Source organism: Macaca thibetana, chromosome 10, assembly GCF_024542745.1.
Source record: "Macaca thibetana thibetana isolate TM-01 chromosome 10, ASM2454274v1, whole genome shotgun sequence".
In the NCBI taxonomy this organism is placed as follows: Eukaryota; Metazoa; Chordata; class Mammalia; order Primates; family Cercopithecidae; genus Macaca; species Macaca thibetana.
The window spans coordinates 66,816,837-66,831,373 of NC_065587.1; the positions used below are offsets into that span (position 1 = coordinate 66,816,837).

A 14,537-nucleotide genomic window follows, 5' to 3' on the forward strand; every position below is an offset into this window, starting at 1 on the left:
AGTATAATAATTATTACTATTATCCATTTTACAGATGGGAAAATTGAGGTTCAGGAAGGCTAAGGACCTCATCAAGTCACACAACCAAGTGACAGAGTTGGGATTTGAACCTCATCCTCCCTACTCCAAAATTCCTGCACTTTAATGACCTCCTGATGTCAGAGTCGGGAGTAGTGAGGTATGAAGCTGTCCTGGTGGCAGGGGACCCCTCTGTAGAATGCTTGTGGTTGTTTTAATGTGAAGAGACAGGCTGGTTCCCCTGCTGTCCCCAGAGGGATCATCCTCCCCCCAGTTGTAGCTACAACTGCCAAGTGCCCAGGCGCAGCCAAAGAGGGAAAAATCCCCAAACCACCCAGACCCTGAGGGAGGGTCCTTCATGGAAACTCGTCACAAGTGCAGGGAAAGTGGAGTCTTTTATTGAAAGTGGGAATACTCAACCTGCTGTCGGGATGGGGTCTGAGAGGCCTCCAGCCCTAAGGTGACTCTCCTCCTCCTGGCAGGCTGACCATGGAAGGGAATGTTTGCCAACAGGTAGTTGCTGGACGATTTCTCAGGGTTGGGGCAAGGGAGGAAGAGGGTTGGGGGGCCAGGGAGGGACCTGTCATGGAGGCTGAGAGGACTCTGGGCAGGGGTCTGTTTCCAGGCCGAGCCTCTCTGAGACTGGTTCCGGCTTCTTCCAGCTGCAGCAGCATCTCTGCCTCTGTCATTCACGCGCTCAGCACCAGAAGGTCCTTGGATGGCAGAACAGAGTAGCTGGTGATGGGTGGGGTGGCTGTGGCTAGAGCCTCGCTACTCACCTGCCTACGGATCTGGCTGGTCATGTTTCCAGGAAGCAGTAACTCTGAACAGCGGAGATAAAGGGGTCATGCAGGCCCGAGGAGCACCGGCTGTGTCATTATCCGGCCCTGTACAGAGGACCTTGGGAAAGACACTTCCCGTCCCCTTATTCCCCAAAATAAGCGAAATAGGCCTGAGTTCCTCTTCACAGTCTTCCAAGATCCAGTTTTCATAATTAAAAAAAAAATTCTTTGGCCAGGTGTGGTGACTCAGGCCTGTAATCCGAACACTTTGGGAGACTGAGGCAGGCGGATCACCTGAGGTCAGGAGTTCGAGACCAGCCTAGCCAATGTGGTGAAACCCCATCTCTACTAAAAATACAAAAATTAGCCTGGCACGGTGGCGCACACCTGTAATCCCAGCTAGGAGGCTGAGACACGAGAATCGCCTGAACCCGGGAGGTGGAGGTTACAGCAAGCCGAGATCGCACCACTGCACTCTAGGCTGGGCAACAAGAGCAAAACTCCGTCTCAAAAAACAAAACAAAACAAAAGAAAAAAACTTCAGTAATATAGGTAATAAAAGAGATGATAACCCATAGACCAAAAGAACTATTCATGAGTCTCTAGCGACAGAAATAAATAATTAAATGAATACATAAATACATGGAGGAGAAGGGACAGCTCTTCCTTGGTAGAATTCCAACTGACACATGTCAAAGGAACTAGAGAAGCAGAATATCGCCATTAGGCACACACCAGTCATGACAGTTGCAGGCAAAACCATGAACACTGAATGGCAAAAATTAGTGGGAGAAAGTCTATCAAGAAACAGGATATTTGCATGGTCTCCAGGTACCTCCTCACAAGAGCTTGATTAGTTACGAAGGGAAAAATAGTAATTTTACAGTGAAGAAACACTTTAAGCAAGCACCCACAGTGAACACCTCCAGGAATGAGTCACATGGACATCGGTACCCGCTGAAAGGATGCACTGGGGACTGCGTCACTTCTGTGGTGTCCTTGCCAAAAAATACAAAACTTCAATCCAATCGTGAAAAAAGTGTCCATCAATTCCAGGGCACATTGCACAAAACAGGCCAGACTCATCGGAAATGTCAAGGTCATGAAACACAAGGAAAAGGTGAGGAACTGTCCCGCCTTAGAGGACTCTAAAGAGACGTGACAACTGAATGTAAGAGGGGGTCCTCGGCTAGACCCTGAACCAGACCAAAGGCAATAGAAAGGAAACTGGTGAATACATCTGCAGATTCTTCACGATTTTGTACCAATGTTAATTTCTGGGTTTTGATCATGGTATTCTGGTTATGTAAGATGTTAACATTAGGGGAAGCTGGGAGAAGGGTATTCTGGAACTCTCTGTACTATGTTTGCAACTTTTCTGTGTGCCTAAAATTATTTCAAAATAAAAAGTCAAAATAAATGGCTAAGACCTATATAATAATAATAATAATAATAATAATAATAATAGCAGCTGCCACTTACAGGGGAGCCTACAGGGCCAAGCCTGGGACTGAGGTTTTCTTTAAACCTTTCAAACCCATTACCCATTACGCATTTATCACAGGCATTTGTGCTATCTTACTATTCTGGAATAAATTTCACAGATTCTATAGCCTGTGTATACATGTATTTCAAAAACCAGTATAATTCCTTTACCAGAATATAAAGGATAAAAAAGGTAAGTCATTTATAATAAAACAATATGTATTTTGATATGAAAATTTGCACGCATTCAGGAAAGAAAAATTCATCCCCATCAACTTCAAAAAGGCCCTGGGGGCCAGGGAGGGTGCAGTACAGCCCCACTGAGAGCCATTGGTTTGAGCTGCTTCACACTGTTTCCGTGGAAACGCTAATTCTCACCAGCTGGGTGACCTTGAGCACGCGGCCTACCCTCTCTGATACTCAAGTCATTCATCTATTAAGTGAGGGCAAACATCAACCAGGGCTGTGATAAGGCCAAATCCATGAAAAACTATGCATGGGGCACTGAATATCTCAGTAAATAGTAGAGATGATGATGATGATGATGAAGGTAAACCTGTGCCAATCCTGTTGGTGTTTCCTAACCCCTTTGTTGAAGTGAATAATAACATTTTATAATAAAATGCTGTATCTCGTTTAATTTATCACCACAAACTGTATGAGGTGGCCATTATTGCTTCCCATTTTCGGATGAGAAAACTGAGACTCAAAGCAATGCTGAGGTCCTGTAGGATCTCAAGAGATGGGGTCAGGGCAGGGGACTGTCCCAGAGCCAGCATCTGACCCCTGCCCGCACTGCCCATCAAAGGTCATTGTCCACCTCCCTTGACTGTCCCCGCAATATGGGAAGGGGGCTGTTCCCTGAGTCTGAGCCTGTCATGAATGTGAGGGACAAATGTGAGGGGCAATTTCCTTTGGCAAGGAAATTGTCAATTTGGTGCAAAGGGCTCATTCATTCCATTTCTGGGAGTTTGTTCCAAGGAACTAAATCTAGAATCAAGAAACAGTTTGTGCATTGAGATGTTCACTGCAGCATCCTTTATTATAGTGATGGTATTTATAATGGTGGACACTTCCAGAAATGCTTATCATGTGCCAGGCCTGTGCAAGGCACATTACACACAGAATCCCATTTTCTCCTAAAAGCAGCCCTATGGGTAGGTACTAGGATTAGCCCCTTTTTATAGAGGAAATAAATGGGGGCTTGGAGAGGTTACCCAGCTGGAAACTGGCAGAGTTAGGATTTGAACCCGGGTCACTGGGCTCCAAGCCCTCGTTCTTTAACCCCAATGCTACTGATTCCCTGAGCAAAGCCATGTTTAAAAATAAAACTTCAGAAAGACTGGAATGAAAAGTAGCAAAATGTTCTCAGGAGTAATTGCTGGAATATATATATATATATATATGCATACATGTTTGTTTAATCTTTTTCGTATTTTCCAAATTTCAGATATTGACCACAGGTGGTTTTTATTGTGGAAACAAGAGCCCCTGCATGTGAACTTCAAAGCACCTGCCATGATTATAATTAGCCAATTACTTCAGGAATATTACCCAAAGGCCATCTCCCCACTGCGCTGAGAGAGCTTTGCAAGGGCCAGGCTTGTCTTTGTTCACTACTGGATCCCCAGGCCCCTGCACAGTGCCTGGCAGAGGGTAGGTGCTCAATAAAGGTGCTCCAAGGAACTATGTCACATTCAATTTTGGGTAAACCCCTTACTGCTGTGAGCCTCAGTTCTCCCATCTGTAAGACGGCAACAATGACGCCTGTAGTGAGGGCTAAATGAGACTGTGAATGTGAGAGTGTCTTTAAGGATCCTTAACAGCTCCGTTCCTTGTTCCCTCAGCCCCATACTTGGAAGGAAGGGGACCCTGTTTCCTCCCCTTCCCTCCTCTTCTTTTCCTCTTCCCAGTTCCTGGCCTGAATGCAGTGGTCAAAGGTGACGAGCAAAGGGCAGGGAGGGAAAGCAGAATGGAGCTCCATCTCCTCTTACCTCCAACACGTCAATGTCTGCATTGCTAAAGTCGATGTTGAGGATTTTGGGGAGAGGGATGCCGGAACCCAGCACAGCTGTAAAATAAAAAACAGTCAGACATCGTCAGTGGTCCGAGAGGTGGTGGTCTCACCAGAAGCTGGCAGTATTTGTAAGAAGATTGGCAATTTCTTTTTTCTTTTTTAGAGAGAGAGTCTCGCTCTGTTGCCCAGGCTGGAGTGCAATGGCATAATCTTGGCTCATTTCCACCTCCACCTCCCAAGTTCAAGAGATTCTCCTGCCTCAGCCTCCCAAGTAGCTGGGATTATAGGCACACGCCAACAAGTCTAATTTTTGCTTTTTTTTTTTTTTCAGTAGAGACAAATTTTCACTCTGTTGGCCAGGTTGATCTTGAACTCCTGACCTCAGGTGATCTGCCCCCACCTTAGCCTCCCAAAGTGCTGAGATTACAGGCATGAGCCATGGCGCCTACACCTGGCAATTCTTTCTTTCTTTCTTTTATTTGTTTATTTGAGACTGAGTCTTGCTCTGTCGCCCAGGCTGAAGTGCAGTGGCGTGATCTCAGCTCACTGAAACATCCACCTCCCGGGTTCAAGTGATTCTCCTACCTCAGCCTCCCAAGTAGCTGGGACTACAGGCATGCGCCACCACACCTGGCTAATTTTTGTGCTTTTAGTAGAGATGGGGTTTCACCATATTGGTCAGGCTGGTCTTGAACTCCTGACCTCGTGATCCACCTGCCTCAGCCTCCCAAAGTATTGGGATTACAGGCGTGAGGTACCACTCCTGGCTCTGGCAATTTCTTTTATGCCTCTAGGCCTTTGTCCCTGCAGTTCCTCCTGCCTGGCGCACGTTCTCTCACCCTAGCATCCGTGGTGAGTTCTGAGCCCTCTCTGAGACTGTTCAGATGTTACCTCCTCTGCAAGGCTTTCTGGACCCCAAATGACTCTAGGCTCCTGCAGCACCCCCATCCCAACTCTGAACTGCTCTGTGAGAGAAACTATAAAATATTAATTCTCTGTTTCTGTATCTGTCACTCCCACCACATTGTGAGTTCCTTGAAGGCAAGAACTGTATCCCCTTGGGAGGCTGAGGTGGGTGGATCACTTGAGGTCAGGAGTTTGAGACCAGCCTGGTCAACATGGCAAAAACCCGTCTCTACTAAAAATACAAAAATTAGCTGGGCGTGGTGGTGCACAGTTGTAATCCCAGCTACTCAGGAGGCTGAGGTAGGAGAATCTCTTGAACTCGGGAGGCAGAGATTGCAGTGAGCCGAGATCACGCCACTGCACTGTAGCCTGGGCCACAGAGTGAGACTCCATCGCAAAATAAATAAATAAATAAATAAATAAATAAATAAAATATAAAATAAAAAAGAACTGTGTCCCCAGCATCACCCAGCTGTCTGCCTGGCCTGCCTGGTCTGCCTGGTCTGCCTGGTCATAGAGGAGACAGCAAATGTTTGCCGAGTGAAGTAATGGAAAGGTGCACGTGGAGCCCCAACCATTGACTCTGCCATGGGATGTGCTGTTTGTTTTCAGATTGTCAGAGCCTAGGTAAACCTGCTAATTACTGTTCTGGAAAGAGAGCAGGAAGAGAGAAAAAGAAGTGGGATAGGAAAGAGTGGCTGGGGAAGTAAATTAAGCGAAATTTAATAGACTTCCCTATTCCAGCAGGACTTTTCAAAAAGCTAAAGACATCGTGCATCTACCCTGCAGGAGTATCTTCAGCACTTCCCAAATTTGCTCGGTCATGGAACCCTTTTTGCAGGGTATTTTGTGGGACTGCTTTACGGAGCTCACTTTGGGGACTATGGACCTAGTCTAAGATCTCATTTTGAAAATAGTGAATTGCATTTCAGTATGATTAAAAGATTCGCCCCCAAGTTCACACCACTCTTAGTGATTAAGCCATGTAAGAGGCTCCATCTCTTCCCTTCCAGGTTGGCCCAGCCCAGCTCCTGACCCCGTCGTCTCTCACGGAGGAACCACCACTTTCCCCACCAGTGAGACTCAGCGTCCTCTGGCCACAGGGCCCAGAACAAGGGTTAGTTTGACATCAAGATGGCTCCAAAAGAACCCCCTTTGGTGTAGCTGATGACATCAGCTGGGACGTGCCAGCCCTCCTTGTCTTCTCATCCAGGAAGCAGGAGTGGGAGAGAGTCTGGGGCCCAGTGGCCTGAGGGATCGGGCAGTTTCCCAGTCCCAGAATGTGAGTAGCCGATGACCCCCATAGTTCAACAAGCAGCCTTCCCAGTAACATTCCTGAGACACCACAGAGAGCAAAGCAAGCTCAGTCTACTCTGTTTATAAAGTCGGGCAAGAAAACCTCCTAACTTGATATGGCCGCCCAGGGGGGCAGATTCTGGACTAGGAAGGAGGTTGGGGACGTCGGTAAGAGCGACTTTAGCTTTATCTGTGCCAATGGAACTTTTCAAAATGAGAATGTATTCCTGTAGTTCCTTTATAATTAAAATTAAATACAGTTTTTAATGTGAGTCAGAAAATATCTCAATCACATGGGGAAAAAATGGAGAAAAAAGAGTTTAGAAGGAAATATACTCAGATGTTGAGATTCATTGCCTCTGTGAGGTGAGTTTTTTAATCGTTTTATACTTTCTAAAATTTGCACACATACAATGTCCATACATAATCGGAATTTTCATAGATAATCAGAAAAATAAAACAATCAGCCAAACAGGAAAGAAGCAAATAAGGAAGGTGCTGGAACTTTGGGGGCCTCATTTGGATTTGGAGGCTTTCATCAATACACTTCAAAGGAAGTGCTCAGAAATACTATTGAGGTAGGATAGATGCACATCCAGCATGCCTAACAAGCCAGTATCCCCCAGTACCCAAGCCACAAGCTCCCAGAGGTGCAGGCACCCGCTCTCACCGTTCATTGTGGGCATGAATGCCAGGTCAAAAATCTTCTCCACCAGCACCTCCATGAGGCCAATCTGCAGAGGAAGAAGGAGGACTGAGCCTGGGCAAGGGGTTTGCTTAGCTCCAGAGGGCCCCCTGGGTCTGCTCCCCTGGCTCAAGGTGGAGACACAGAGCTGCTCTGGGAAAGTCTAGGTTCTGGCAGTTAGAACCCCTGGGACCCCAGAATTTCTCACGGGTAGCCTTAAGGTGCCCCCCGTCCACTTGCACATTATGCAGATGGGCAGACTGAGGCCCAGCGTGGGCGCTGATCCAAGGCCCCTATGAAGCAGGGATTGAGGGAGGCCTAGTTCCTCCCCTGGGAGGCACAGAGCACAGGGTTTAGGGTGGCCTGGCCCCGATGGTACCATCATGGCATCACGGAAGGCCCAATGGCCCTGGAGCCAACACCCCGGGTTCCCATCCCAGCTCAGCCTCCATGGGCCTCTGGGCAGGCTCCTTCACCCTCTAACCCTCAGCTTCCTCAGCTGCAAAATGGGTCAGTGAGCTGAGTTTGTAAGGATGCGGTGAGGATGGTGAGTAGATCACGTAAAACTCCTGGCCTCGAGCCTTTTCATATGTTATCTCCCTTAACTTCTCTGAGCCTTGGTTTCCACCTCTGAAAACAGGAGTGAGTAACCCTTGCCTCAGAGGGTGGTTATAAAAATCAGACTTAAGCCCCTGTATGTAAAATGTCAGACGTTCCAGTCTGCACAGGGTGAGGGCATGGACTCACTTTCCAGCAGTGCCTCTTCTTAGCTCTGTTGCCTTGGGCAAGTCACTTGAACTTACCTTCCTTATTTGGAAGAATGGATGTAATAATAATACCAAAATCATAATAAGGTGGTAAGGATTAAATGAGAAAGCCTCATTAAAAGAGAAAAAAAGCATAACTCAGTGCCTAGGGCACATCTCGATAGCTTCATATTCATTAATTTCACACTGTCAGCCCCTTTCTTCGCTTGGAGTCCAGAGATTTCAGTTCTAGTCCCAACTCTGCCCCAACCAGCTGGGAAGCCTTGGGCGGTTTCTCCCTATAAAATGAAGCTGCCAAGACCAGCTTCACAGGCTGCAGCTTTTTGGGTTAGAAATCTATAAAATAAGCAACACAATGAATGGGTTTGACTTTTTCTGCACACGTGGAAATCTCATCCAAGCTTGTCCCAGAAAGCTAGCAGATGCTTAGTTGTCAATTTACAAAAAGTAGAGGTGAGGGGTGGGGGAGAAGGAGTGTTTCTGAAGCCTTAGGTGGGGGTGGGGCACCCAAGAGTGAACAAAGAGATAAAACAGGACCCAACCTAGAATGTGAGCCTCTCCGATTCCTGGACCCTTGGAAAAGCAGAATTCCACAACCCAGGGCCAAGAAGGGAAGAAGGGAGGTTAGGAATGAACTCAACTTTTACTCATTTTATAGATGGGGAAATGGAAGCTCAGAGTGGGTTGATACCGCTCAAGCTCACACAGGAGTCAGGGGCTCCTACCTCCAGGAGGAAAGGGCTCCTGTAGGACAAGGCTGCCACTGTGCCTCCCCACCCTGAAGTGGAGCGATTGGGGCCCACTGGCCCCCCATGGGGCAGCCAGTTAACATGGGACAGCACCCGAGGCAGAGTAGAAGGAGCTGCAAGTCTGTCCTCTACCCCTCACTTGCCTTCTGGGCCTCAGTTTCTCCATCTGTCCATTTGCATAATGAGGGCTGAGAGTGTTGACGGGAGCCTTTGGAATGGACAAACTCCCTGTGCCCAGCCGGCCTCACGGGAACACCATTCCCGGAAGGCCTGTCCTGGGCTCCTTCCCAGAAGATCTCGCCCTGGGACCTGAGCATGGTACTTACATCAAAGTTGCCCACATTTGAGGTTCTGAGGTTGAGGCTGGTCCTGTAGAAGAAGAAAACAGCCTGTGAGAAGCAGGGATTGCCTGAAAATCATAAGTCTCTTGCATTGCAACAAATTGTGAGAAGCCCCTCCCCTATCCTCACGATCACTCTCCATCTGCAGCGATTTAATAAGAACAATGCTGGCTCTTACACGCTGAGCGCTAACTGCACATCAGACACCATGCCCAGGGCTTCAGGCACCACACAGAGAAGGCTCAAATCATAGCTTTACCACCTACTAGCTTTGTGACCTTAGTCAAAGTACTTTACCTTTCTATGCCTCCGTTTCTTCATCTGCAAAGTGGGTGGCTGCTAGGACTAAAGGGGGTATTTCTATAAAGCGCTGCTCCAGAGGCCCTGCCATATGCGCATGAGTGATCGCCACCGCCTCGTGTAATCCTTCCAGCCATCCAGTGGAGCAGGAGCCTGAGGCTCCAGGGTAGCTTACTGCGGCCACAGAGCCAGGGAGGGATAGCCCAGGTCTCACACCCTGAACCTGCTCTCTCGCTATTGTGCTGTTCTGAGACGGGAGGCTGAGGCCGGGGTTTGAGGTCTCGCTCTGCTCTGTAAGGGCCTCTGTCTTGCTGCACGTGAATCTTGCTGCAACTGACAGTCCTACCCGAGAGACGCCAGACCAGGCTTGCCCGTGGGGCGGAAATCCTTCGGGGCTTTTCAGAAGCATCAGCTCAGTGTCCAGCAGGAGGGAAATAAAGGCACCTTCTACGGAAAGAAGACTCTCCACTTCAGACATGGTTTCTTCTTCCTAACTTCGTCACCCAGCCTTCTCACCCCCTCAGGCACTGCACCCCACAGTATCTGTGCCCTTTTCCTCTCTGCAAAGCTTGCCTGTGCTGCTGTCTCTGCAGGAAACCCCCAACTCTTGCACAGCTGGCCCCTACTCCTTATCCAGGCCACAGGCTGATTCTTGCCTCCTTGGGAACTCCTGGATGTCTCTGATGTGCACTATCTTAATCATGAGTAACTGCCATTTGTGGGCTTAAGAAATATTGGTCGTAAAAGAAAAGCTTACGATGATCTAGTCACGTGCTAAAAATTTTTCATATGACCTCATTTCATCTTGAAATGGAAATAATGATAGTACTTATTTCCATAGGCTGGTATCAAGAATTAAAGGAAGGCTGGGTGCAGTGGCTCACGCCCGTAATCCCAAATCTTTGGAAGGCTGAGGCGGGCAGATCACTTGAGCCCAGGAGTTCAAGACCAGGCTGGCTAACATGGTGAAACGCTGTCTCTACTAGAAATACAAAAATTAGTGGGGTGTGGTGGCGCATGCCTGTAAGCCCAGCTACTTGGGAGGCTGAGGTAGGAGGATCGCTTGAGCTGGGGAGGTCAAGGCTGCAGTGAGCTATGACTGCGCACTAGCCTGGGCAACAGAGTGAGCCCCTGGCTCAAAAGAAAAGAAAAAGAAAGAATTAAATGAAGACACACCTAGGACTTAGCCAAATACGTGGCACACAGAAAGCATCCAATGAATAATAACTATTCTTTTTATGACTCTTATGAGGTAGTGACTATTACCCCATTTGCACATGAGAAAGCTGAGGCTCACAGGTGAAGTTGGTTGGCCAATATTACACAGCCCGTTAGTGGTCACGTCAGGATTTGAACCCATATTGCTTGGCTCCAAAGCGCATGATGGTACCCAGCCAATACAGCAGGTCACACGAAACTGGGTTGGCTCACAGCCCCTCTATGTACTTGCTGGGTGGCCCTGGGTCAGTAAATCCACTGTTTCCAGCCCTAGTTTTTTCCCTACAAAGGGAGAATAATAGCCCTCACTTCCACTGGGACCATTGGAGGGGAGAAACAAGATAATACATACACTTCCAGTACGTAGAGCAGAGCCTGGTACGTCCTCATCACCAGCACCCTCCTCCTCCCCGTCCTCCTCCTCCTCATCATCGTTGTTACTTAGAGACAAGGTCTCGTTCTGTTGCCCAGGCTGGAGTGCAGTGGCACAATCATAGCTCACCACAACCTCGAGCTCCTGAGCTCCTGCCTCAGCCTCCTGAGTAGCTGGGATTACAGGCACATGATACCACGCCCGGCTAATTTTTTCTAGGACAACAGGTGTGAACCTATGCCCAGCTAATTTTTCTATTTTTGTAGAGATGTTGTCTTGCTGTGTTTCTCAGTCTAGTCTCAAACTCCTGGCCTCAATCAATCCTCCAGCCTTGGCCTCCCACAGCACTGAGACTACAGGCATGAGCTACTGTGCCCACCCCCTAGCATCATTATTATTACTGACATTGTTGATTTTGGCAGTAGTTTCTTTCTAAGTTCATAGCTTCACCCACATTGCCTGGCTTGTGACAATGGTCTTGGCAGGCATGAGCCATTGTCACCTTTGCAGCTCCTTGGATTTACCCAGCCCTGATGGCCACACAGGAGACCTCTACCCGCTCCCTGGGGGCTCCTCCGTGAGCAGCACCAGCACCACCAGGACCCCAAGGCAGCATAGCCCCTTACTTGTCCAGCTTGGCATCAATCATGAGTTTATCTCCTTCTACGGAAAATGAGGCCAAGAGTTCTGTGTCCTGGAGGGAAAGGAAAGGAGAAAGACGTCACTGCCATCATGTCTTGGCCAGTGCTTGCGGAGGGCTCACTGTGTGCCCTGTGCTAGGTAGGGCTTCGTTAATCCTGAGCGTGATGGCAGGTTGTTCCCCGAGGCCTGGGTCAGACCTCCTTTTACAAGCATGAGACTCCTGGCTAACACTCACCATGTAATGGATTTGCACCCCCTCTGGAGGGAAGGAGTTTGCAATAATAAGTTGCCAACATTAACTATCGTTTGCAAGTGAGTCACAGTAAGGGCTGAGTGAACACTTCTCAGTAAGGCAAATGTCACAGGATCCCCATGATTTATAGCGGGTGTTTACCAGGTGTCTCTGCAATGCCTCAGAGTGGGTGGGGAGTGGCTCGTAGCCTACGAAACTCGCTTTAGATGATGAGATTGGGTATCACCACTGCCAATCATAACTGTCTCATCCCCCAGGAGAGGATATAAAAGGCTCAGGCTCATCTCTCTCTCTCTCTCCAAGTAGAGGACTTTTTGTAGGAAAATCCCTTTTTCCTTCCCTGTCTCCCACCCAAAATAAATTGAATTTAAAAGTTGGCTTTGTGAGAAAACAGTAAGCTCTCAACAGATTCAGGTGATGTTATTAGATAACAAAGACCACGATGATTGGCCTGATGAAGAACTGGGGGCTCTGGGTGCACGGGCAGGGGTGTAAGCTGGCATGGGAGATGGTGTTTTGAACTGAGGACTGAAGGGTATGTAGGACTTGGCCAGATGGAAAGAGGGTGGGAGAGTAATCCAGGCAGTGGGGAGGGCATGGGCAAAGGCCCAGAGGCAGGAAAGAGGTTGGCATTAGAGTGGTAGACAAGAGGCCAGAGAGCAAGGAGGTAAAAGGGTTCGTGAGGCTGCAGTGAAATGGGGCCAAACCAGGCAGAGCTGTGGGCTGGGGAGGAGTCAGGGCCGCATCCCTGGGACAGCAGGAGTCACTGCAGGGTGCCGGGCTGGCTCACACAAACCTCTGGGCTGCTGATGGAAAATCTCCACACAGTAGAGGCTGATGGATGGAGGATAGATTGGGACAGTCATTCCCACTCATGGGCTAGAATCGACCCTTTAAACCTCCCGTCTTATAAGGCCCGGACAAGAACCCCCACACTCTGTGGCTTGGCATGCTCCCACCTGGAGCACCTGGCTCCCAGCTAGAGGTGGCTCATTTGGTCTCGAGCTCTGGAGTAAGAGGGACTAGCAGGAAGACAGCAGGTGGGACCAAAGTCCCAAGTGTCTGAGTCCGAAGCCTGAAGCCTTAACCATGGAGGGGGAAATGGCATTTAACACAGCTTAACACATTCCTCTGAGCAGTGTTTACTGAGCATCTACTATGTGCTAGGCCTTAAGCTAGACAGAGTGAGACTCCGCCTCAAAGAAAAAAAAACAAAAAAAGGAAGTAAGGGAGTGACCATGCAGATACCTGATACTTGGGGGAAGAGCATCCCAGGCAGAGGAAACAGCATGTGCAAAAGTCCTGAGGTCAGACAGTGCCTGACATGTTGGAGGAACACGGAGGAGCTCAGAGGTCATGAGGGGATGGTAATGAGGACTTTGTGGGCCATTGCCAGGAGATGGGCTTTTATTTCAGAATTGAAGGAATGCAGAAGAGAAACATGGTTCACTTTTTTTTTTTTTTTTTTTTTTTTTTTTTTGAGATGGAGTCTTGCTCTGTCGTCCAGGCTGGAGCACAGTGGCGCAATCTCGGCTCACCGCAACCTCCGCCTCCTGGGTTCAAGTGATTCTCGTGCTTCAGCCTCCCGAGTAGCTGGGACTACAGGTGTGCACCACCACATCTGGCTAATTTTTGTATTTTTAGTAGAGACAGAGTTTCACCATGTTGACCAGGCTGGTCTCAAACTCCTGGCCTCAAGTGATCCACCCATCTCAGCCTCTCAAAGAGCTGGGTTTACAGGTGTGAGCCACCATGCCCAGCCATGGTTCACATTTTAAGAGGATTCCTTTCTATGAAATAATTGTGAAAATTGTTGTATTTGTATCTGTCCCCTGCTAGGTACCAGGGACAAGAGAGCAGGCACCACATGTCTCGTTTCCCCTTTCCCCAGCGTCAAGTAGAAAGCATAACACATAGTAGGTGCTCAATAAATATTGCCGAATGAATGACCAAGACTGGCTTGGCCACACACTGGGGTATATATAACCTGTGAGAATAATATCAGCTAACACTTTGGCAGCCTTTCAGGTATGTCAGGCACTGCTCTGAGCATCTTACTCAGATGGCCCTACTGCCATCCCCCTGTGACAGAGGAGAAAATCAGTCTTAATTTCATTCAATCATCACGACAACCCCATGTGGTATTTTTTCTCCATGTTACAAATGAGAAAACTGGGGCTCAGAGGGAAATGCCAAGGAAATTGTGCAAGGCTGGCAAGAGAGTTAAGATTCCAGTCCAGAGACAGAGAGTGACTTGCCCAAAGTCATGTAGCTGGAAGTGGTAAAGGCTAGATTTGGGTTAGCGCCTCTGGCCCCAAAGTTGGGCCCATAGTCATAGAGGTGGAAATAGAGGGGATTTGAAGGGGCCTTTGGGCTCCAGGAGACCACGTGGTCCTGTCTTGAGGCCCAGCTTGGGGCCACCAGTACCTCCAGACACTCACCACGTCAATGAGGCAGATGGTAGTCTCCACGTCGTTGGGCAGGGAGACCATGACCTCGGCAGTGGCCAACACCTTCACCAGCGCCTTGTCCTTCTGCAGCGTCACAGATGGTGGGTTCGGCACCTGGATCCTGATGATAAGTGGGCAGGACTCGGGGTACTGCTGGAACACCTGTGGGCAGGCACCAGGCCAGGTGGGTTGGCCCTTAGCATAGGAGGTACCCAGGGGGTTATCAGCCAACCTCTAAACACAGAGCACCAGGAT

General features: G+C 48.7%; 1 protein-coding gene across 1 annotated transcript in view; it reads right to left on the reverse strand.

The window, feature by feature from the left end:
• Positions 1 to 394: 394 nt before the first annotated feature.
• Positions 395 to 14,537, reverse strand: part of BPIFB4 (BPI fold containing family B member 4) — a 31,967-nt gene continuing 17,824 nt past the window's right edge. Inside the window, exons 13-18 of the mRNA XM_050807096.1 lie at positions 14,274 to 14,444; positions 11,564 to 11,631; positions 9,032 to 9,074; positions 7,175 to 7,238; positions 4,280 to 4,356; positions 395 to 731 (exon numbers count right to left, since the gene is read on the reverse strand). Coding sequence (XP_050663053.1) covers positions 708 to 731; positions 4,280 to 4,356; positions 7,175 to 7,238; positions 9,032 to 9,074; positions 11,564 to 11,631; positions 14,274 to 14,444 — 447 coding nt within the window. The 3' untranslated portion in view covers positions 395 to 707. The remainder of the gene's footprint in view (positions 732 to 4,279; positions 4,357 to 7,174; positions 7,239 to 9,031; positions 9,075 to 11,563; positions 11,632 to 14,273; positions 14,445 to 14,537) is intronic.